The following is a 25,434-nucleotide window of genomic DNA, read 5'->3' on the forward strand; positions in this document are numbered from 1 at the left end:
CACTACACACACACAGAGGGGAGGAAGGCAGGGATGGGGGAAGGTTGGTCCTAGGAACAAGGGAGGAAGCACGGGGGCAAAAGGTCAAGAAGAAACCAAATGTTACAGTTAAAATGCTTTTTTTCAGGAATTCCCCCAAACACAGATGAACTTACAGGAGAATTCTGTCCACACTAAGGAAACATGATAGTCCTTTTTCTTCATCCACAAACCAGCCATTTCCAAGATAATAGTGAACACAGGAATCTTGTTTTAAAAGATTTCTTTTTAAGGCCTGCAACAACTTTTATATGAATAAAAACTGAAGGCTGCTTTTAGATCAGGAATTTTTAAATGATTAAGATCTTACTCTATGTAAGCAGAACAATTTTGACAGAATGGAGTACGATTTTTTAAAAAAGACAACACATAGATTATGATAAACATAAAATGCTGATAAACATTTATTTTTTTATTGCTAAACACCAAACACTGGCAATTATGATATCTTCAAGTTAAAGCTTACGAATGAATTACAGCACGGTCAAAAGATCTACAGAAAAAAAAAAAAATACCTATGTACCATCAGTATGTGGACATTCAATAAATACCATAGGACAAAATGATGGCTGAAAATCACATAACCATAAAGCACACATTTACAATTTGCTATTGGAACAGACAAAGACCTAGCAGAGTTATTATATTATTAAAAGATCAGGTTTAACTGCGTGTCTTTTCAAACTGAGATGCTGAAAAAAATATATACATTCTCTACAGAGTGTAGGTGATTAAAAAAACTTTCAAAAATGTAAACAACGCAGAGTAGGAACACTGAGAATAAAAGTTTAACTGTTGAACAAAGTGACAACACAGAACACTTTCTTCAAATCCTCAAAATAATTAATTTTTTCTAATCACTTTACAGAAACCAAAATGAATTCTTTCCAGAAAGATGATAATATGCCAGGGACATAAAGAGCTTCCAAGGTTTTTTCTTTTTTTATGTTAACATATATTTACAGTAAATATTCAATAATACTTTACAGCTTAAATAGAAACATGCTTTTCTAATCCATAAATAACACTAATCACCATCCATCCAACCACATTAATTAAGTACTTATGATGTCTCATGCACTGTGCCAGGGATGCAAAGCTGAATATGACATAGTCCTTGATCTAGAAGAGCCCATAGTCAAGCTAAAAAAACAACACATAACATTTCCTTTTTTATACAATGAGGCCATTTCTATACAAACAGTACTGATCTGCTCAATTTCTTATGACAGTATTTCCAAATCCTAACCCTATGGATCAACAGAGCAAGGTGTTTAAAAGCTAAAATAATATGAGGTTGCATTTTTGGTTTTATCCAGAAAAAGAAGCTAATGGATAGGATTTCCTGTATTAAATTTTTTTCTTGGGCTGGGGTATAGCTTGGTGGCAGGACACTTGCCTAGCATGCATGAGGCCCTGGATTCAATCCCCAGCACCACACACACATAATTTTTTTTCCTAAATTTTTAAAAAATTGATTTGCACATATACATTTTCATTAGTAAACTGCTTAATTCAAATGTAAACAAGTTAATTACATAAGTATTTCATGAGCATTCTCTAAGGTCTACTACCAAAACAGGTTTAAGCATTACTAGGCTAATACATTTTGGTCCAGAATGACTGTTCTACCTAAGAGTAGAACAAATGTAATGTTTTCCGGGATAATGAATAATTTGCATGGTTTTAGTACTGGGGTATTGACTGATGACCCAAGTCATTAATAAAAGATTAAAATTATTCAAAATAGAATTTCTGTTAAAAAGCAAGGTAAAATTCTAATACAATTTAAAAAGTTTCTTAAAAATGATTTAAAAGTTTTAGTGCTGAAAGAGCAACTAATGATCTGACAAAGGTAATCCATAGAGTACCTCACTTAGTGAAGAAGTTGGATACATGGCTATTAATAAGTTATTGCCTTTTATCACCTCTTGAGTGTATGAGAGAAGTGTATATTTTTCATCAAAGAACCAGCATGCTCATAACACTTCAAAGACCAAATGCTTCACAATGGCCTGTTGACTTCCCAAACCTCCCAGTGCTGCATCTTCATTCCATAAGACCTTACACCAGGTATGGCTCTTTCAGATTCAAGAGTCTGTTCCTAGGCTCTGGCAAATCCAAGTTTGTCCCCTTTCACATGCAGCCATTCTCAATACACTACCAAGTCTTCTATGGACCCGCAGAGGTAGCTTAGGGGAGAGATAGAAAGCAAGGACTAGGTGTTTAACTACCCAACACAGAGAAACATGGGAGCCGCTGGTGAGGACAGAGTATGGCTCAGGGTTTAAAGTTGTTGCTTCTTAAAGATAGGCCCCAGATGGCCTTGGTAGCACAAGAGAAAATGTCTACCCTGGAAGAGCTCTAAGCTTCAAACCTCTATAAGAGAATGGTAACCAGGTCTACTGAAGATCCTGGGTTCGTCTTGTGATCTGTCAGAGGACCCAGTTGACTCTGAGGTTTGGTCCTAACTGCCTCAGCTCACAAGCTGCTGGTGTGAGACACTTCATGCAGCTGGCTCTGAATATCAAAGGTTAGTGCTTCTTCATGATGTGGAGATACATTATCAATGAATATAATGCTTGTGGGACAAAACCATCTCATATCATTGGCCCTGTTTCCGATTTTGGTTTTATTTGCTATCATTTGACAAAGATTTTCCCTTTCATGTAAGCAAATTCTTTTTTAGAAGTTTATTAATTTAATTAAAATCAGACTTCTCACAGTTTTCAAAGTACAAAATAATACACCAATAAACTATAAAATACTTTTCAAGAAAAATGACAAGTGATGTAGACCAAGAACACATTCACTCTTCCACTTGGCCAAAGTCTGGTCTTCCTTAAATCTAGATTAATGGTGCTTTTAAGTCTTTCCTAATTACTTCCAACTGATTCTGTTCTCCTTTATACTATTTCAAGACAGTATGTAGTCACATAAAATGATATTAAAAGAATGAATTTTCACTTGTTTAAAAATTGTTCCACAAGCATGTGAAATGCATACATTCAGTTTTTAAAACTAGAATGTAGTTAGGGATTATGCCTTTCATTTCTTTTGCTCATCCTCTACCACTAGTTTGGGTACTCTGGATATAGGAGGAGCATAAAGATGTAGGCCAAAATGTAATTTTAAGGAAACACTTTACATTTCATACCAAGTAATGATTTCAATGGCAATGGACATTACCACGAAGATGAATATTGTAACTCAGAGACTTGTCAGATGAATGCAAATATTACCGTGCTGTAACCATCCAGAGTCCTAGCGTCACATTGGCAGCCAAAAGTACACTGCCACCAAGTAGGATGATAAATCCTACCAGATCTTTGACATCATTGTCTCCAATCACTGAGGTAAGGGTGGCATCCAGGAAAGAGTTTAAAATCCACTGACCATCCAAAGCAAAGCAGGGCACTGCATTAACAATAGCCAGTGCTCCGGAGAGGGAAATCAGATACCTGAGTTAAAATCAGTTAAGGAGCCAGCTGTGAGCTGAATAGAAACCACCTTTCTGTGAGTCACAAGAAGATACTGTTCTGGGACTGAATCTGAGATTACGATGGATTTCTCTACTTTTTATTTTTTAACATCTCTGCCATTATATCTATTATTTAAAACAAAAGAGTTTATATTATTTTGAAGTTCAAAAATCTTGACAAGAAAAATAAGGCAAACCACTTATAGACAAATCAATTTATAATGAACTCCTAGAAAGATTAAGCTTCTCTAATCCTTTAATGACACCATGGAAAGAAATGTGGAAGGAATAAGAAATTGGGGGGAAATTACTTTGTTTTGTTTTGACAGTGCTGGGGATGGAACTCAGGGCCTCACACATACTAGGCAAGCACTCTACCACTGAGCTCTACCCCCAGTCCCCAAATTACTTTTTGGTCTTTACAAAGACTTCCTTCATTTGAGGAAATGAAGCTTTTGACCCTTGAACCTTGCTTTATTTTATTATCATCTATAAGGTTATAGCATTAAGTATCTCTGACAAAGTTGCAGAGTCTCCAAGATACAATCTTGATTATACACTTTTTTTTTTGAGTAACTGCTCATTTGTTCTCCATTTCATTTTGTTCCAAATCATCAAGGAAGTTAAAGATTTAAAAGTGACAAAAATAAAGAACTCTTCCAATTACATAATAATCAATTTCTATTAAAAAATTCACCTTTCATATGCAAACAGGATATGCTAAAGACTACATGAGATTTTGTCCTCTGAACTGCTATTTTATTAATGTAAACTGATTTGATCTTCCTTAGGCATTCCTTAGTGGACCAGTGAAATGCATTTACATAATTCCTGGTTATGTATGTAAGAATTGTCCTCCATTTGGTCAAAACTAACAAGCTCAGATGGGCAGAATTCATCACCTTACTAGTAACTGAAGCTTTCATCCTTTATAAACTTACTAAAAGGTTTTAGACCTGTAAATTCAACTTTTAATTTGTATTCAGGGTTCCTTGCCTTACAGATCTTAACCTTTCTCCCTTTCTGATAATTTTTTTTCTCCTTTTTCCCTCCCAGGTACAGTCTAAGCTCTTTCAACTTCTTTAAAGTCTCCTTTTTAGTTGTTAGTAATTAAGTGATACTTGTAAGGTTCCAATACTCTATTCAAAGTAAAACTAACCAAACTCCAAACAACACTTTGAAAACTTTTTTTTCATACCAGAAAGGATACTTAACAAATGTCTCCACAATCACTGGCAGATCTATGCTTAAAAAGTTGAAACGTGGGATAAAACTGGTGATGCTCACTAAAAAGGAGAAACAAGGAATAATGCATATTATTTATATTAGATAAGCAACAGCATTATAAATTTTACCATAAGGTCAAAATGTAGGCTAGCTATTAAACAGGTTGAGAAAGCCCAGGCTATAAAAGCAATCATTATTCCAGAATAGCTAATAAAATGATTGGAATGAAAGAATTCATGTCCCAGTATGTATTTATAATTTGAAGCAAGAGTAAGATAAAGGGGATTATATACCAAATATGACTACTAAATACGGAGTTTGAAAAAACATTTTATAGTTTACATTAAAGAACTCCTACACTTTCAAAGAGTTATAACTTTAAAATCACATTTACTCCAATTATTATGTTATTTAATCTCTTTTTGGTCTCAGTTTTTTCTTCATTGCTAAAACAAGGATTAAGATCAGGCAATCTTTAAAGTCCTTCCTCTTCCGTGGATTCTAAAATCCTGTCTTTGTTCAAAACACTTAAAACCTATCCTGTAATTAGGCAGAACCCACAGTACACATTTATGAATGATCCCAACTTGGGACATATCTTCATATGTTGAGGATGCACTGAATAATTGCAGTCTAGAGTCATTTAGTGTCAAATGAATAAATAAGAAAAATGACCCAGATTTGTTTATCAGGATATGACTACAAAGCAATGAAAAAGCCTTATGTTTATTTATTTGATACTAAAGATTTATTTATTTGGTATAGGGCATGTTGCCATTGAGCTAAATCCCCAGCTTTTTATTTTTCATTTTGAGACAAAGACATATTAAAAACCATTGATTTGTACATTTTAAAAGTGTGAACTGTATGATGAATTGTTATAAGAAAAAATAACATTAGGAATCTTGTACAATAAAATTAGTTGGACTATATAAGCCATATGAAGAAGTTATATATTTAGTTCAATCAGGTTGCTACTGGTAAAATGACTGTGCTGGCCCAACTTTTGTAATCCTACGTTCATGTGTCATGCATACATGCCCATACATCATGGCGTTGTCTAGGGTATGAAGCTCTTGCTACTATTTGGGGGAGCTTGAATAAATTTAATAAACTCACAGAGAACATCTCTGAGACATCACCTATTTGACTTAGACATAAATAGTGGGAAGGTAAAAATTCATCACTATTCATGGGCAGGCTCTTTCTTGCTTCAGAAATTCAGATTATCTTCCTACTGCCTAAATTTCATTTAATGCTTAAGAACAAGAAAATAAGACTTTGACAAGTGATCAAATTTATAATAAACAAACTTAATGCAAGGACTTCTACTGAATTTCTACACTAAAAATATAGGTGATTTTAATAATTTCCTACAGGTCCACTACAATAATACCCACCTGTATAGTGAAGATGTAGTGGATGTCCTACGTATAACATATCAATTTGAGGCGGGTGTTTTACTTTTATTAAGCGAGTGTGAGTTTCCAAAGAAGGTATTATACAGAAACTTGAACTTGAGCTTTTTTTACAATCTTTATTGGTTCTACAAACTTGAGTGGCTTCAACTGCTTTCCGGGCGGGTAGACATGTATGCTATGAATAAAATATTAATTAGTAAATATTAAAATGATTTATTGATTTATTAAATTCAAGTCACATTTTATCAATATTTTTCATGTCAACTAGCATATTAGCAGTGAAGTTCACATAAAGGAATTGCCATTTATGTGCATATACCATAAATTAATTTCAAATATTCCACCGTGGTCATATAAGATATTACATTAGTATAAATTTTTAAAGATTCTCAGATAAAATGTGACATGAAATGTAGAGGTATTAATAAAGTGATACAAAGTAAACAGAGAAAAAAGGGAGAAATTTTCATAATTTCCATTATAGCTTTCTATGCTTATTTTGTTATAATTATATCAGACAAGCAAGATTGCCTCAGGGCAACTTACCAAACGTTTATTAAAATTATTTCTGTAGGAAAAGCACACATCTGTGAGGCTGTGATTGTTACAGCATTCAGTGGAACCATCTAGCCGTTTGTATGCTAAAGAGAAACAGTGCTTATTTGATTATTAGAATCTGTTACATATTTGTAATAAAAATTTTGTTTTTAAGACAAAAAGTAAATAAAATGGCATATGAATCAGGAAGCTGCATAATTCAGTGTTTAGCTTGACAGCTAACTGCTACAGTTTGATTTTACATTATAAAAAGCAATTCATACAATTTGAAATCAAAAGTGGCATTTAAACCTAGGTAAGCTGTCCTCATAAACTTATCCACCCATAAAGTTGGAGTTACAGGATCTCAGTAGGTTTTATAATAATAACCCTTTCTGAAGTAGATAGTGAAGAGGGCCTATCTACTTCTGAAAGGTTTTGGAAGATAGTAAATCTTGAGAATAGGGAAAATTGACAAATATTTCAACCTTAAAGAATCAGATTGCAGGCTGGGGTTGTGGCTCAATGGTAGACTGCTTGCCTAGCATGTGTGAGGCACTGGGTTTGATTGTCAGCACCTCATATAAATAAATGAATAAAATAAAGGTCCATCAACATCTAAAAAAATATTTTTTTAAAAAAGAATCAGGTTGGCCCACTGAATAATTTTAACATTACTAAATGGGAGAATATAAGTGCCTCCTGTTATGATCAATAGGAAATACCAAGTATTACCTATGAAGTATTTCTGCTAAAAGAAAAAACAAGGAGTATCCTGAATCAAATCCAGCCTCTAGACCTAACCACTGGTTTATAGGAAACCAGGGGCATCTGAACATATTAGTGACATCAAAAGGATATATAAATAGAAAAACCCAGAATATATGAAGTTTAAATGGTTCAGTTTCTTCAATAAACATATACCATTTCAAAAACAGTCAGGGAACTACTAACAACTTAAAAGAGATTTTCAGAAGCCAAATTAAACAAACCAAGTATTAAAAAAAAATTAGCGGGGCTGGGGCTGTAGCTCAATGGTAGAGTGCCTGCCTCAAATATGTGAGGCACTGCCTTGAACATGTGAGGCACTGGATTCTATCTTCAGCACAAGAAAGAAAGAAAAGAAAGAAAAGAAAGAAAAGAAAGAAAAGAAAGAAAAGAAAGAAAAGAAAGAAAGAAAGAAAGAAAGAAAGAAAGAAAGAAAGAAAGAAAGAAAGAAAGAAAGCTATTGTGTCCATCTACAACTAAAAAATAATTAGGGGTCTGAGGATGTGGCTCAGTGGTGGAGTGCTTGCCTTGTTTATGTGAAGCCCTGGGTTCAACCCTCTAGCACCATGAAAAGAAATTAAGGAAAACTGAACAGCAATAAGATATTTTGTTAGGTGTTGTTATGATTTGGATGTGAGGTGTGCCCCAAAAGCTTACATGCGAGACAATGCAAGATTCAGAGGAGAAATGATTGGGCTGTGAGAGTTTTAACCCAAGCAGTGATTTAATACCCTGGTAGGGATTAACTGTGTGATAACTGAAGTGGTAGGGTGTGACTGGAGGAGATGGGAGTTGGGGCATGGCTTTGGGGTATGTATTTGTACCTGGAGGGTGGAGTCCCTCTCTCTGCTTTCTGATCTTGGTGATGGGAGCTGCTTCCCTCTGTCATCTCTCCCACCATGAGGTTCAGCCTCACCTTGAGCTCTGAGGAACTGAGCCGGCCTTCTATGGACCAAGACCTCTGAAACCGTGTGTCCTCAAATAAACTCTTCCTCCTCTATAATTGTGCTGGTCAGACCCTTTAGTCACAGCAGCAAAATTGCTGAATAAAACAGGTGTGATAATGGCTTTGTGTTCATGTTTAAAGAGTAATCACCTTCTAAAAAGAGGCTCAAGTTTATGGGTGAATTGATAGGGTGACTGGGATATGCTTTAAAATACTCCTCCCAATAGTGGGCAGCTTAGATGACAAAAGTGACAAAACGTTGGTAATTGCTGAAGATGGGAAAAGGTCCATGAAGGCTTGTTTATACTACTCTTGGCTTTTATATATTTATTTATTTATTAATAAAATGTTCTTAAAATGGGTTATACAGGGGTTTTGGCTCCGGGGTTGAGGCTCAGTGGTAGAGTGCTTGCTTAGCACATTGAGGCACTGGGCTCGATCCTCAGCACCACATAAAAATAAATAAATAAAATAAAGGTATTGTGCCCAGCTACAACTTTAAAAAAAAAATTAAAAAGTGTATTATCTAAGGCAGGGAATGTAGCTTAATGGTAGAGTTCAATCCCAAGCACTGAAAATAAAGTTATATATAGAAGACTAAATTTGAGAAAAAAATTTAAAAATGTTTTTCACTACTTTGCCTTTGTTGCATAGTAAAATTATTCTCGAATATTAATCACATTTACCTATACCAGTAGTTGTGGACAAATATCTAGGGTATTTCTTGACCTAAAAATACAGGTTGTGAACATAATTTGTATTTTGGAACACTTTAAAAATTTGGGCCCAACAATTTTGTATAAAGAATACTGATGGGGCTGGGGTTGTGGCTTAGTGGTAGAGTGCTTTCCTAGCATGTGTGAGGCACAGGGTTTGATCCTCAGCACCACATTAAAATAAATAAAATAAAGGTCCATCAACAACTAACAAAAAAAAGAGTACTGATGATTTCCCAGCAACTTACGAGGCTGAAACAAATAGATCACAAGTTTAAGACCAATTTGAAAAATTTAGTAATACCCTGTCTCAAAATAAAAAACGGCTAGAGATAGAGCTCAGTAGTAGATTGCCCTCTGAGTTCAATTCCCAGTACTACAAAAAGAAAAGAAATAGAGATGCTGATTTTTTTTTTGTTTGTTTGTTTTGTACTGGGGATTGAACCCAGGGATGCTTTGCCATTGAGCTACATACATCCCTAGTACTCTCTCTTACTCTCAAGCCCCCAACACAATCTATCTGTCTGTCTCTGTCTCTGTCTCTCTCTCTGTGTCTCTTTCACACACATATCCTCACACATTTATGTATGTATTTATTTATTTATTTAGCAACAAGATCTCACTAATTTGCTTAGGGCCTCACTAAGTGGCTGAACTTGCAATCCTCCTACCTCAGCCTCCTGATACACTGGGATTACAGGCATGCATTACTGCACCCAGCTAAGTTGCTGACTTTTAAAAAATATTTATTTTTTAGTTGTAGTTGGACACAATATCTTTATTTTATTTATTTTTATGTGGGGCTGAGGATCAAACTCAAGGCATCTAATGTGCTAGGCGAGCGCTCTACTGCTGAGTGACAACCCCAGCCCAGTTGCTGACTTTTTTAGAGCTGAGATAACTCAAAATGTTTAGTGGGTCCTGAGAAGAAACTTACTTTAGTCCTGTTACCTGCTGCACAGGGCAACATATCTGACCTCAAGGGGTATTTTCATTAGCCAAGAAAACTTTTCCTGGATTTCTGCCACCTAAAATATATAAAATAACTCTATCCCAAATAGTTTTAAATATGCCACCATTCACACACAGCTACCACTAGAATTGTTTAAGTTTAGGTATATTTTAGCCAGAATATGTAAGGGAAAGTTTATGCAAAGGAAAATTGCTTCTTGTTACTTAAACTAATTTCAAAATTATATAAACAAAAATACTATTATATATCTACACATAAAGATATTATATTAGGGTATTTAAGTACCCCTAATTAATTAAATTAAATTTAGTTAATTGGTTATGGTTGAGTTTGAGTGCTGATTTAACAAGTTTTTTTTTTAATATTTATGTTTTAGTTGTAGTTGGATGCAATACCTTTATTTCACTTATTTATTTTTATATGGTGCTGAGGATCAAACTCAGGGTTTCACACGTGTGAGGCAAGCGCTCTACTGCTGAGCCACAACCCCAGCCCCTTAACAAGTTTTTTTTTTATGGTATTGCGAACTGAACCCAGAGTTTCACACATGCTAGGTAAGCACTTTACCACTGAATGATATCCCCAGTCTATATTTAAATTTTTTTTTTGTTGGTGAATCATAGTTATATATAATATTGAGTTTCATTTTGACATAATCATACATATATAGAATATAATTTACTCTACTTCATTCCCCAGTACTTCCTCCTTCCCTCCCTTCTTCCCTTTCCTATTCTTCTTCCTCTACTCTACTGGTCTTCCTTTTATTTATTTACTGTTTTTTTTGTTGTTGTTGTTTTTAAGTGGTGCATTGTAGATATACATACAGGTAAAATTCACCATGATGTGTGTGTAAATTTGGTCAATTTCATTCCACTATTCCTCTTTTCCTGTTCCTCCTCCCTCCCTTCAATTCTCTTCCTCTGCTCCAATGATCTTCCTTTAATTATCATTGGACCCCCCATTTTTCTCCTCATTATTTTGGTCTAGATTCTGTATATGGGACAAAATATTCAACCCTTGACTTTCTCTGTCTAGCTTATTTCACTTAGCATGTTGTTTTCCAGTTCCATCCATTTACAGTAAAATACTACAATTCCATTCTTCTTTATGGCTGAGTAGAACACCACTGAGTATATATACCACATTTTATTCATCCATTCATCTCTTGACAAGCACCTAGACTGGTTCCATGACTTGGCTATCCCAGCCCATTTTTTAAATTTTATTTTGAGACAAGGTCTCACTAAATTGTCCAGACTCACTTTGAACTTACGACACTCCTATCTCAGCCTCTGAGTAGCTGGGATTACAGGCATGTGCTGGGGTGAGAGGAGTGGCGTACTAAAGATTGGACCCAGGGGCACTCTACCACTGTGCTGTGTCCCCAGTCCTTTTTATTTTTATTTTGAGACAGGGTCTTGCTAAGTTGCTGAGGCTAGCCTCAAACTTGCAAACCTCTTGCCTCAGCCTCCAGAGTCACTGGGATTTTAAGTGTGTACCACTGCAAATTTTTTAAGAACAGAAAGAATTTTGTAATTCTAAAAGTCAAATATAAACTAGGCGTGGGGGCACACGCCTGTAATCCAAAGGGCTGGGGAGGCTGAGACAGGAAGATTGTGAGTTCAAAGCCAGCCTCAGCAACGTCAAGGTGCTAAGAAACTCAGTGAGACCCTGTCTCTAAATAAAATACAAAAAATAGGGCTGAGGATGTGGCTAAGAGGTTGAGTGCCCCTGAGCTCAATCCCTGGTACCCCTCCTCTGAAAAAAATAAAATATGATATTATAAATTAGAAGTTCAACAATAATATACAATAAAGGAAACATATATTTAGTATCCAGTTTACCAAGAATAATGCTTAGTGTGGGCTTGTTTATTTTGCTGACTTGCTTTAAAAATATTAGAAGAGAATAAATCTATAGACATGGTCTAAGGATTAGTGAATAGAAGGTAGTTGTGTTCAAAGCATTATATTTCACGGACAAAATACACATACCTCTAACTGGGAAGCTTAACTGTTGTAAAGTTGAGGCACTTATACAATAACCAATTTGGGGCTCATAGGCGATAGTATCTAGACATTCATTCCAATCTTGCACATTAGTAACAGGACAGTCCTGTAGATGAGTGACAAGGTCTCCAACAAAAAGGCCTCTGGGTCCAATGGCAGGAGAGTCCTTGGGAAGAGGGAAAAAACAAATCAGACAACATGTGAAGACAAGCTATGATTAGTTTGAGCAAACAATAGTAAAAGACATGAAGTCAATTAAGTAGAATATTTTTTAAATGCAGAAAATAATCCAGATTTGAATCTAAAACCTATAGTCCTAGAAACTTACCAAAATAAAATCCAAAAATTATAGTTGCTTTCTCTAAGTCTCCAAGATTTTGACTTTGTCACAATAAAAAAAAAAATCCACTTGCTGACCATTAAGACTAAAATGACAAAGGACTGGGAGAGTGAATTATTAGCATATGTGAGGCCCTGGTTTCAATACCAAGCCTCATATTCTCTCTCTCTCTCTCTCTCTCTCTCTCTCTCTCTCTCTCTCTCTCTCTCTCTCACACACACACACACACACACACACACACAGCTTTTACCATATTTTGGAGAAACTTTCCCATATTCTCAAAATACATATAATTTTATAAGTCCGTATATAAATATAGTCCCAAATATGCAGACAATAGTATCAGCACTATGAACAGGTAAACTCACAAAAGTAATTTTCCTCTTTAAAAATGTCTGAAGGGAAGATCTGGTGCCATTATAGTAGTCATTGTATAAGGGAATGAAATACAAAGTTGAAGACATTAACTTAAACTCCTATAAAATGTTTTGTCTGGATAGCTTAGGTTTCATCTTTCTTACTACTTAGGAGAAATGACATTTGTCTCAAAAGCAGAGGCATAAAAATTAACAGTAAATGTAAACAATTAATTTTATTAACAAACTACATGGAGATAGATAATCTTGATATTATCTTTGTAACTCAGAACAAAACAATTTCCATGGAATTTTTAAAAGGCAAAATCTTTTGATACTCAAATTAGTATTATAACACCTGTTGGGTGTAGCAGTGCATGCCTGTAATCCAAGTGACTCAGAGGCTGAGGCACAAGAATCACAAGTCCAAGGCCAGTCTCTGCAACTTAGCGAGACCCTATCCCCAAATACAAAATAAAAAGGACTAGGGATGTAGCTTAGTGGTAAAGCTTTCCTGAGTTCAATCTTTAGTATTGCAAAACAAAAACACAAACAAAACCCCAGCAGTAGACACATTAAAAAAAATCCTTGGGCTGGGGTTGTGGCTCAGTGGTAGAGTGCTTGCCTAGCAAGTGTGAGGCACTGGGTTCGATCCTCAGCACCACATAAAAATAAAAATAAAGGTATTGTGTCCAACTACAACTAAAAAATAATTTTAAAAAATTCCTTAAAAGAATAGAAGAGCTGGAAATGGTGGCACATACCTATAATCCTAACAACTCAGAAGGCTAAGGTAGGAGGATCAGAAATCTGGGCAATTTAGTAAAAATCTGTCTCAAAATAAATAAATAAATAAAAAGGGCTGGGGATATAGTTCAGTGGTAGAGTGTCCTGGGTTGAATCCTCAAGTCACAATAAAAAGGAAGGAAGGAAGGAAGGAAGGAGGGAAGGGAAGGGAGGAAAGGAAGGAAGGAAGGGAAGGAAGAAAGAGAAAGACAAAGAAAGAAAGAGAGATAAAGAAAAAGAGAAAGATAGAGAGAGAGAGAAAGAGAGAGACAAAGAAGAGAGACAAAGAGAGAAAGATAAAGCAAAAGACAGAGAAAGAGAAAAAGAAAGAAAGAAAGAAAAAGTGAGTGAAAGTATTTCCCAACATTAGATTTGAAAGAACTGCAGTAATTTCTTCAGAAGAAACTGAGCATTCTGTGTATGAGAACTTGAATAAAATGCCTGATATTAAATGCTAAGTATTAGATCATAACATCTGGAGAAAGAGTGCCCCAAGTACCAGTAATCCATTATTTACCTCAGCAACTTCAGTGATAAGCACCCCAACTCCAGTGTAGTAAAATGGCAAGAGAATTACCGGGAGTAGAACAAGAGCTAAAATACCCAAGAGGGCAAGAACAAAATTATGCCAGATACCTGAAAAGAGAGAAAAAAAGTAGTAAGCTCAACTGGGACAAGAGTGCCATAGGTAGCTGGATTTTACAACATGTAGGTATTCTGATAAATTAGTAAAGTGACCGGAAGAAACTGTGAAGTAGAGAGAGCTATTTATTAATATAGCAGACAAATGTTCTGTTAGAGGCTACCTTCAATTCAGATACCAATATCTAAAATGGACTTGTTAATATCGCATTAGAAAGACCACATGCTAGTATATTTAATACCAATAGAACTAATATATTCTACTATTTCTTCTCTTCACAAAATCTATACATCATTAATTTAAACATACTTGTGATATTTGAAGGAAATCTCAAATATATTCAAGTGAAAGTTATGACAAAATTAAAAAAAAATCTTGCCAAACTGGGGTATGAAATCCCAAGTGGCACTTAGAAAAAAGGATTGTTTCCATTTAAGAATTGAACTATTACAAAGAGTAATTTGTGGAACAACTAGTTATGTATCTTATATCATGTCACAGACTATAAAGCAACAGACCTTTATAAAGGAACTGGTTCTTTTAAAAAGAAAAAAAAAAAGCTAAAATTAGGGATGGGGATGTAGCTCAGTGGTAGAGTACCAGTCAAGCATGTATCAGGACTTGGTACCCAGCACCAAAAAAACAAACAAAAACAACAACAAAAAAAAAACAAAAACAAAAACAAAAAAACAAAACCCCAAAAATCAACCAGGAAAAAAAAAGCTAATATTTACACAGCCAGATCTGCTGATCTTTTCCATCATATATTCAACATTTGCAGCCATTCAAAGGAAGACTTTTCCTATCCCTAATATTATGAAAGTAATTACTCTTTCTGTTTAGAAAGGTGGTCTTAAATAGTTTTGTTTTGACATTTAAGTCTTTTATCATTTGGAATTTTTGTGTGTATGTTGTTGTGATTTATAAGTATGATTTTATTCAAGTGTTTAATATTTTTTCCTCACTAAATTAAATGTTACTTTTCACCTATACTATACTTGTATCCATTCATTGATTTGCTTCTGAATTTTCCACTCTTTTCCACTGTTCAGATTATTTAAGTGATGATAAAGCAGTCATAATTACTGGTAGTAATAATATTGTAGTATTTAGCAAGTAAATAACTTCAATTTATTTTAATTGTTTATTTTGGTTATTTATCCTTTATTCTTTCTGAAAAATTTGAGAATCATTTTTGCAACCACCAAATAGTATTCAGAATAGCATTGCTAATACCACTACAATAACTAGGGGTGAATCCACAATTTTGTATTTCTAACATATAATCTTGGCATATCTACATTTATTCAAATATTTTACATCTCTCACTAAAGATATGTAGTTTTCTCTATATTGGACCTATATATTTCTTGAAAAAAAGTTAACTTTTTTTTAGTACAGTGTATAACTTTCTGAATGGGATCTTTTCTTCCTAGGATGCTGTTGGGTTGTTTCAGGAACACTATACTCATTTACTTCTTAACCACCAAAATGAATTTTACATATAGAATTGCATGGTCTCTAAATTCTTCTAATAATGATAATTTATTTCCTCCCTATCCCACCTGTTTTAGTCTTTTTTTTTTTTTCCGGTGGACACAACATCTTTATTTTATTTTTATGTGGTGCTGAGGATCGAACCCAGCGCCCCACACATGCCAGGCAAGAGCGTTACCGCTTGAGCCACATCCCCAGCCCCTCTTTTGGTCTTGTAGCAGTGGCTAGAACTTCTAGAACAATGTTAAATAGTTGTGATAGCACGTCTTCTCTTGCTTTCTTCAGGATTTTAATAAAACACAAGAAACATCAGGGCTTAGATGGAATTGGTTTATATACTAAGCAATGAGATCAGGGTAAAAATAGAAAAATCTGAGTATAGGTGATCCAGGGTTTAAGTTTGAGATCATGGATCAAGGGAGAAGAAAATCTATTTCTGTGATCAAAGCAGCAAGGTACCCATTGCCTTGAGGCTGGTAATCATTACTGAAGAGGCTAATGTTTACTTCAATCAAGCCCTACTTGTATTCAGTATAGTTCGGAAACAATAAAACACAACTACCTCAATTCTCAAACACACAGAAGTGATTTTTAGGACACAAGATGACTTAATAGGTAAAAAAAAAAAAAAATCAACTCACATTATTATTCCTAGAATCATCCATAGTAGTTATATCTGAAGGAATATAAACTGTCTAGCAAGACCATTGCTTACTATAATTACATTATCATTTCCAGATTCACTAATATTTTTACTTGACCCCATAAATAACTTTCAATTAGCTGATATAAATAAAAACAAGATTTTCAATATTTAAGTTTTTTAAAAAATTAAGTATAGAGCCAGAATAGTCAAACTTTCTTTATTAATTAAAGTGATTTTTTAGCAACAAGGCATAGAGGTTTAGTTAGTTTGTTTTGTTTGGCAGTGCTAGGAATCAAACCCAGGGCTCACACATTCACACATGCTAGGCAAACACTCTACCACTGAACTAAACCCCCAGCCCAAGAACTTTTTTTTTTTTTTTTTTTTTTTGGTATCAGGAATTGAATCCAGGGGCACTTAACCACTGAGCCACATCCGTAGCCCTTTTTATTTTTATTTCAAGACAGGGTCTTGCTAAATTGCTGAGGTTGGCTTTTACTCCTGATCCTCCTGCCTCAGCCTCCAGAGTTGCTGGGATTACAGGAGTGTGTCACCATGCCTGGCTCCAAGAACTTTTTAAAAGCAATTTGCTCTTCACTTAGGATTGGGCAGTGGGTACTATTTAATCTCCCTTCTGAAAATTCTTTATACTTTAGTTCAAAATTTAAACACCTTCCTATAAAATTTGCTCAGGAAGCATCTATCTCATCTCTCTTCCTCACCAAATTTCAGATATATGGCTACTGGATTTTCCTTTTCAAAATCAGTATGTATTTCATTGCTTTAAAAAATAGCTATTACCTGGGCACGATGGCATATGCCTGTAATCCCAGTGGCTTAGGAGGCTGAGGCAAGAGGATTGCAAGTTCAAAGTCAGCCTCAGCAACTTAGTGAGACTTTAAGCAACATAGTGAGACCCTGTTTCAAAATTAAAATAATAATAATAAAATAAAAAGAGATGGTGATGTGGTTCAGTTATTAAAAGACTCTGGGCTCAATTCCTGGTATCAAAAACAAAACAAAACAAAAACTTCAAACCAAAAACAGTAGCTATTACACATGCAGTGCTTTAAAAGTAGCATTATAAAAGCACAATTAAGTATTCTTCAGTAGACTACCATAAATAATATTCTGGACTTTTTACATGGAAGTGGGAAGACATTTTAGAAGCAATGAAATTATTAAGTTTAAAATCAATAAGCTAGGCATTATGTGCACACGAATCTGTTATCTCTCTCTCTCTCTCTAAGTATGTAATTTATGTATATTCCCCCTTGCTCATTTCCACTTTGGGCAACAGCAAGGTGAGCCCACAGATAAGTAACTATTTAGCAGGGAATGAGATACTAATCCCTTCTTTTTTAAAATATTTTTTAGATGTTGACAGATCTTTATTTTATTTATTTATTTTTATGTGGTGCTGAGGAAGGGACCCGGTGCCTCACACATGCTAGGCAAGTGCTCTACCACTGAGCCACAACCACAGCTCTGATTAATCCCTTCTTACAGATAATTCTAAATATTTGAATTTGCCCTCTATTGATTTCATGGCAAGATGAGCATATCCCCCATTCCACCTCTCCTTATCCCTCTGCCTGGGAAAGATGGCAGAGCAAAGCCACCTCATTCTCCATTAGGCTGACAACTTCCAACTGGGAATGAGAAGGTGACGGGTTAGGTAGATAGATAGCAGGACTAGTTACTCCTATGCCAATTAGTAAACTCTGAAGGAGATATGTGGACCCAATTATTGGCCCTAGTTGGGAATGTAGAGTGCTTGCCTACCATATGTGAGGTCCTGGGTTCAATCCCAGTACTGCAAAATAAATAAATAAATAAAGATTTCCCTATTTTACCTACCAGTACCACTCACAGTAAACATATTCAACATTTTCCTTTTATCCCTCCTGAAATTTTCTCTGACCACACCAGCAAGTATGTGAGTATATTTATGCATATATTTATTTATCCAAAGGTAAAAACCAGCATGTTTTCTAATAATTCTTTAAGGATATTTAAGAATGGTTTTAAAAGACTTTTTTTCCCCCTGCAGTACTGGGGATTCAACTCAGGGGCGGGTCTCTACCACTGAGCTACATCCCCAGCCCTTTTTATTTTTTGAGGCAGGGTCTCACTAAGTTGCTGAGGCCAGCCTTGAACTTGCAAACCTCCTGCCTTAGCCTCCTGAGTTGCTGGGATTACAGGCACCCACTACTATGGCTGGCTAAAGGACTCATAAGATAATTATCCATTTAAAATTTGTATTGTTACAATTATTGAAGAATGAATGTGGTGTTTAGTTCTAGGTTATGATGCATTGTGAATGTCCAGAAATACGTATACAAACAAAATAAAGGGCATTTTAAGATACAGGTTTTTACAAAGAACTCAAAATCAGCCTACTACAGTGATGCAGCCACATCACGTTTATAGCAATTCAATTCACAAAAGCTAAGCTATGAAACCAACCTAGGTGCCCTTCAATAGATGAATAGATAAAGAAAATGTGTTATACATACACAATGGAATATTATTCAGCCATAAAGAAGAATAAAATTATGGCATTTGCCAGTAAATGGAACTGGAAAATATGCCAAGTGAAATAAGACAATCCCAAAAAACCAAAGGCCAAATGTTCTGATATGCAGATGCTAACACAAAATAAGGGCGGGGTTGGGGAGTAGAAGTTCATAGATTAGACAAAGGGAAATGAGGGAAGGGAAAGAGGATGGGAATAGGAAAGACAATAGAATGAATTGGACATTCCCATGTTCATTATGAATATACAACCAATATACATGTACAACCACAAGAATAGGAATTCATACTTCATGTATACATAATATGTCAAAATACACTCTACTGTCATGTGTATCTAAAAAGAACAAATTAAAAAAAAGTGAATGGGAATTTAAACCTAAAAAAATAAAAAACTGGATACAGGTTTTTGGTTTTTTGTCTTCCTTCCTTCCTTCTTTTTTTTTTTTTTTTTCCTTTTTGGTGCTAGGAATCAAACCCAGGATCTCACACAAGCTAAGTACATGATCTATTACTGAACTATACCTCCAGATTCTAAACATACTTCTTTTGCAGTGTTGGGGATGGAATCCAGAGCCTTGTGCATGCTAGGCAAGTGTGTTACCACTGAGCTACACTCCAACCTTCTGTTTTAGTTTTTTTAAAATATATTTTTAGTTGTTAATGGACCTTTGATTTCTTTATATGCAGTGTTGAGAATTGAACCCAGTGTCTCACACATGCTAGGCAAGCGCTCTACCACTGAGTCACAACCCCAGCCCTGTTTTATAGTTTTTTAAAAACAGAACAGGGAGGAAGAGCATGAGAAGAAGATTACCATTAAACAAGGATGAGAGGTGGGAGGGAAAGGGAGAGAGAAGGGGAATTGCATGGAAATGGAAGGAGACCCTCATTGTTATACAAAATTACATATAAGAGGATGTGAGGGGAAAGGGGAAAAAAAACAAGAGAGAGAAATGAATTACAGTAGATGGGGTAGAGAGAGAAAATGGGAGGGGAGGAGAGGGGAGGGGAGGGGGGATAGGAAGGGGATAGGAAAGGCAGCAAAATACAACAGACACTAGTATGGCAGTATGTATAAACGTGGATGTGTAACCAATGTGATTCTGCAATCTGTTCACGTGATAAAAATGGGAGTTTATAACCCACTTGAATCAAATGTATGAAATATGATATGTCAAGAGCATTGTAATGTTTTGAACAACCAATTAAAAAAACTCATTTTTTTTCTCTTAGGACTTATACCTTATCCTGTGGCAGAGATAATTACATGAACTCATTGGTGTGGTAGAACTGTTCCTACCAGCTTGCCAGGTCAATTGTGTACATTTCTTCCCAATTCCTTCTTCAGAAACTGTAGGTCAGTAGCTTGAAATGATCATGGTGGGAGCATTTACACCATAGAAACCAGCAAATGCTAGTATCAGGGCTTCCCACCCTGCCCTCCAGAGCCAGGAGTTAAGCATTCACTAGCACACTCTCCTCCTATATACAGTCTTCCATTTTTCCATAAGTTTTTCTCATTGACAGGTTAGAGGCATTATTAGAACCAGGGTAGGTGCATTATTAGTATAAGTGGAAGTAACAGGAACAACTCTGCGCTGGAATGTACTATGATGGAGTTGGACTTGAGTCTGTGACAAAGAAGCTGAATGCTGGGAATAGAAGAGCTCACAAGACAGGAAGAGCCCAAAAGTCTGCCAAATCACAGAATCATCATATCAACACTGAACTGCTTATATTTAGAAAATTTTATGATAATTTAGGTCACTGTTATTTTAGTTATTAAAGCAGGTAGATACCTAGTAAACATATGTTCCATTTACCATGTGCACATTGCAAATTGTTTTTAAAAAGTTTTCTAAGTGGTTAATTCTAGAAATACCCAGAGTAAGTCTGGTCTAGAATTTGTGGGGTAAATGATATCTTCTATTATATACAGATACATCTCTTAAAAACACCAAAGGTGGGCTGGGGATGTGCTCAGTGGTAGAGCAGCTGTCTGATATGTGCTAGGCACTGGGTTTGATCCCCAGCAACATAAACAAACAAACAAAAAACCCTAGCAATGGTATTAAATTATGTATTATACTATATTTTAGACCTTTTCCCATATTTAGTCATGACTACCCTCCACCCCGTTTTGGTACCGAGGATTGAACTCAGGGGCACTCAACCATTGAGCCACATCCCCAGCCCTATTTTGTATTTTATTTAGAGAGAGGGTCTCACTGAGTTGCTTAGCACCTCACTGTTGCTGAGGCTGGTTTTGAACTCCTGATCCTCCTGCCTCAGCCTCACAAGCTAATGGGATGAGCAGCGGGATTACAGAAATGCTGGGATTACAGGCACACATTACAGTGCCTGGCAACAGGTTTGCTTTTATTATGCATCTAATTAAGCATGCATCCGTAAGGAGATAGAAAATTATCTAGAAATGGAATTGTTGGATCAAAAAAGTATGTGAAATAAAATTGACCTTCAATAAATTTACATTAATTTATGTTCCTATATTTCAAGTTTCTCTTCCCTCTGAATAGAGTGAATACTATATTAAATTTAGTCTTTGATACAATCTGCTGGGTGAAAAAATGAAATCTGTCTTGATTTCTATTTTATTTTGGTACTGGGGTTTGAACCCAGGGGCAGTTAAACAGGGAGCTATATCCCCAACCTTTTTATTTATTTATTTATTTTTTTGAGACAGGGCCTTGTTAAATTGCTCAGGGCTTTGCTAAATTGCTAAGGCTGATTTTGAATTTGCAATCTTCCTGCCTCCGAATCCTGAGCCAGATTACAGGCATGTGCCACCACACCTGGCATGATTCTGTGTCTCATGAAAGATCCTACACATTCTATAAGGCTATTCGTATTTCTTCAGAGAGCTGCATATTTCTATCCAATGCCTGTGTACATCCTTGGTCACTTGCTAAGCGCTCTCCTTTAAAAACCTAATTTGTATACATTATTACTTATAAAATATAAATAGAGGAATTTAGTCCTTTGTAATAGGTATTATAATTTTCTCCTCTGAGTTTCTTTGGCTCATTTTATAGTTTTGCATTTATAGGCATTTTAAGTTTTGGCATGGTCAATGGGTTCCTTTGTAGTCTTTTCCACTTTAAGATTACAAAAGATACTCACATGTGTTTTATTATACAGCTTTCATAGGTTTATTAACAAAAGTAAAACAAAAAACCCTCTAATTTCTTCAATTCACTCTGGGAAAACCAATTCGGAATATTGTGGGTGCGTGCCCTCCCCCACGGCTCTACCGGCTCCCCCTCCCTCTCCGCGTGACTCCTTTTTCCCCCCATGACCCCCTCATGCCCCTGCTGCGCACCTATCCCTTTATCCATCTTCCTCCCCACCCCCACTCCCAACCCCATGGTGCTAATACTAGTCAAAGAAACAAGGCATGAACAAAAGGAATGAAGGTTAGGGCACACAGCTGCATAGATTCCATGACTCTACAGGTGGTCTCCTATTTCTTGCCAGGCATGCAGCCTAGTACAGTATCACCCCTCTAGATTCTGAATTTGTCTACGATAGCTTAAGTGACAATGGGGATGGTGGAACAAATTTCTTTCTAACCTTCTCATCCATTAATGATTTGTCTATAAGCACACACGAAAACTGTTACAACTTTGTCCAGAGCAGGTTTCTTAACACTGGTACTGCAGGGATTTCAGCAGGATAATTCTTTGTCGTGGGGGATTGTCCTATGCACTATAGGACATTTAGCAGTACTCTTTCCCTATACCCATCAGATACCAGTAGCACCCTTCACTTTTCCTACATTTCCTAGACACTGTATTTATACAGACAAGCTTTATTTCCCTTCTTTTAGAACAGCTATTTTATTTTTGCTTTTTTCTGTTACACAGGATGTATATATAACGTATTGAAAATCAATATGCAAACAATATATTCTCTATCTGAGCACTACTCTAACAAGCAAAGAAATCACATTGGATGATAACATCTGGTAATATATTTTGGAAAATAAAATTGACCAAAATAGGCTCAAACTGACTAATACTATCAAATCATCTAATGTTCAATGCCATTCAATTCAATGCAGCTTAGTTATGCAAAATGTATTAACATCAAAGAATACAACCAAAATTAAGACAGCAAATAAAAGTTACTTTTCTTCAGCAGGAAAATACCTAAGTATGTAAATGTTCATTCTTTTAAAGAAAACCTCTGCAGTCAAACTTATTCACCTCCAAAAAAAAAAAAAAAAAATCAAAACAGTATTCCCAAACATATTTCTAAGAGTATAAAGATGAACATTTGGAAAATAAAAATTTAAAATATAGGCAATAAGTGAACTTCATATTTTTAAGAATAACAAAAGTCTCTAACTCAGCTTGTACAAACTGTCCTTTGATGTCAGGCTCATCAATCATTCTCCTGTAGGGAAAAAACTTCACAGAAATATCATTACAGAACAAGGCAGTAAGTGCATTTTAGCAATATTATGGTACATAAAATTTGCTTTTTCAGAAATATTATAACTTTTACTATTCTATCAAAACATGACCTTGCATATTCAGGATACGTTTTCCTTTTTTCTTGGAAAACACCTTTTTTTCCTCAAACAACAAAGGGCAGACATACTCTCAACCATACCAGTGGAAGATACTTCCTGAATTGGGGAAGGATCTTTTTTCACTGGCTTGACTTGTTCTTGGCATGCGTTAAGATATGCGACTTCAGGTTAGTTGATTGAGCGAACTTCTTATTACAGCCATCAAAAGGGCACACGTAGGGCCTGTCTCCGGTGTGGATTCGTACATGGGTGCGCAAGTTGAAATCCAGAGAAAACCGCTTTCCGCAGCCTTCAAAGGTGCACTGAAAGGGCTTCTCTCCAGTGTGAACCAACTGATGTCGCTTTAATTTGGAGCTCTCAACGAAAGCTTTGCCGCATTCTGCACATACGTGGACTCGGGGACCGTGGGTGTGCAGATGTTTTCTCATAGCAGAATTATCCCTGAACATCTTCACGCAGCCTTTATGAGGGCAAGCGATGTTTCTTGGGCCATCTTCTTTGGGTTTTTTTGGCTTCATTCTGGTAAATTCTGCCACCTGCTTGGGATCAGAGAGGTCAATACCTGGTATTCCTTCGGGAGGAAGTTTCTTCCCTGTCATGTACTCAGAATAATCAGGAGGTGAGTTTTCAGTCTGTCCTTGAACCTCTGTCCCCTGGTTTCCTTTGTCAACTGAGGACCACATAGTGACAGAGAACTCTCCCTCCAGGGTTTTAATCTGCACCTGCTTCTGTTCCCACTTCTTACTGCCCAGTTCAGAGCTGCCCTTTCCTACCTTGGCCTCACTGCTGGCATTCTTGCTGCTGTGCTTGCCACTCCGGCTGGTGTGCTTCCCATCACTGTGACCACAGGCTGAGGACTTGGTGGAGCCAGAAAGAGATGCTAGGGTCTGCTGGAAACTGACATCTTCACTGCCGACTGGGTCAACCACTTCGCCCTCGAGCTCATTGTTGGCTGGCAGGTTGTCTGCATCACAGTAACCCACCACCTCCTCTTGTGTCTGCACCATGATCATTTCCTGATCGTGGTCTCCGTGGCTGGTAGTGGGAGTGACCAGAGGCTGAAGTGCAATTAGCGGTGGGTGGTTGTGGCCACCGTGGACCCAATCACCGCTAATATCCTCGTACACTTCAATGGTTTGCACGGCCATAGTCTCCAAAGGAACCGTTTCCACATTAATCTGGTGCAGTTCTACAACATCTATAGGCATCTCCAAATTTTCTGTGGTAATGTAGATAACGCTGTCTGAGGACATGGCAGAGACTTTGCAGTGGTCTCGGCTACTCCGCAGCTGGTACAGGCCAGGAGATGGCGGAGAACCACGGAGAACGCAGGTTCAGGTACAAAAGCACGAACTGCAGAGGAAGGCACGAGCTTGGAAAAAGCTCGTGTGCTTGAAGAAAGCGTGGGCTCTAAGGCAAATTACAGGCGGTTGAGTCAGAAGACGCTCGTTCTTCTGGGAACACCAAGCGCATGCGCCTGGGCACCACACGCAGGCACTTCCGGCCACTGAGCAATCGCGTGCCCACGTCTATACCCACGTCTATGCCCACGTGCTCCTCTATACCCACGTGCTTGTGCTCGCGTGTTCGCATTGAACTTCCGGCTTTCTTGCCCCGCTACTGTTGTTTGAACGTTAATTTTGCTGTCCAGATCCTTACTGAATTTTTTTGCATTTCATTTCAGTTGATTTTGTAACCCCCCTAACCAGGCTTATAATTAAGTATCTGGGGAAAAAAGAAAAGCCACTCATTTTTAATATTTAAGCTTCTTTATTTCCTCTAATTTAATTGCACTGATCCACATTTACAGGTCAACATTTAATAGTATCAGCAATAGTTGATAGTGGGATTCGTTGTCTTGTCCTTTAATAGAAATGCTTCTAAATGTTAAACCAGTATGAAATATACAGTTATTCCTACTTTTAGTATTTTACAAATTATAAACAGATT

The 25,434-nt window shown here is 36.4% G+C and overlaps 2 protein-coding genes across 3 annotated transcripts in view; both read right to left on the reverse strand.

Moving 5' to 3' along the window:
* Positions 1–443: 443 nt before the first annotated feature.
* Positions 444–25,434, reverse strand: part of Mbtps2 (membrane bound transcription factor peptidase, site 2) — a 47,100-nt gene continuing 22,109 nt past the window's right edge. The window contains exons 6-12 of one of the 2 annotated variants that reach the window (XM_026401385.1): positions 14,120–14,238; positions 12,106–12,286; positions 6,715–6,809; positions 6,148–6,343; positions 4,731–4,806; positions 3,282–3,500; positions 444–2,231 (exon numbers count right to left, since the gene is read on the reverse strand). In XM_026401385.1, coding sequence (XP_026257170.1) covers positions 2,192–2,231; positions 3,282–3,500; positions 4,731–4,806; positions 6,148–6,343; positions 6,715–6,809; positions 12,106–12,286; positions 14,120–14,238 — 926 coding nt within the window. In that variant the 3' untranslated portion in view covers positions 444–2,191. Of the gene's footprint in view, positions 3,501–4,730; positions 4,807–6,147; positions 6,344–6,714; positions 6,810–12,105; positions 12,287–14,119; positions 14,239–25,434 lie in introns of both variants that reach the window. The other variant, XM_026401386.1, reaches the window with a different exon arrangement.
* On the reverse strand, positions 23,604–24,737 carry Yy2 (YY2 transcription factor). Its single transcript, XM_026401387.1, has one exon. It carries the CDS (start codon positions 24,735–24,737, stop codon positions 23,604–23,606), a length of 1,134 nt encoding a protein of 377 aa, XP_026257172.1.

The sequence above is a fragment of the Urocitellus parryii genome, chromosome X, assembly GCF_045843805.1.
Source record: "Urocitellus parryii isolate mUroPar1 chromosome X, mUroPar1.hap1, whole genome shotgun sequence".
Taxonomy (NCBI): domain Eukaryota; kingdom Metazoa; phylum Chordata; class Mammalia; order Rodentia; family Sciuridae; genus Urocitellus; species Urocitellus parryii.

Excerpts from the sequence above, each read along its gene's own strand:
- Yy2 (XM_026401387.1), bottom strand. The coding sequence starts at position 24,737 with ATGTCCTCAGACAGCGTTATCTACATTACCACAGAAAATTTGGAGATG.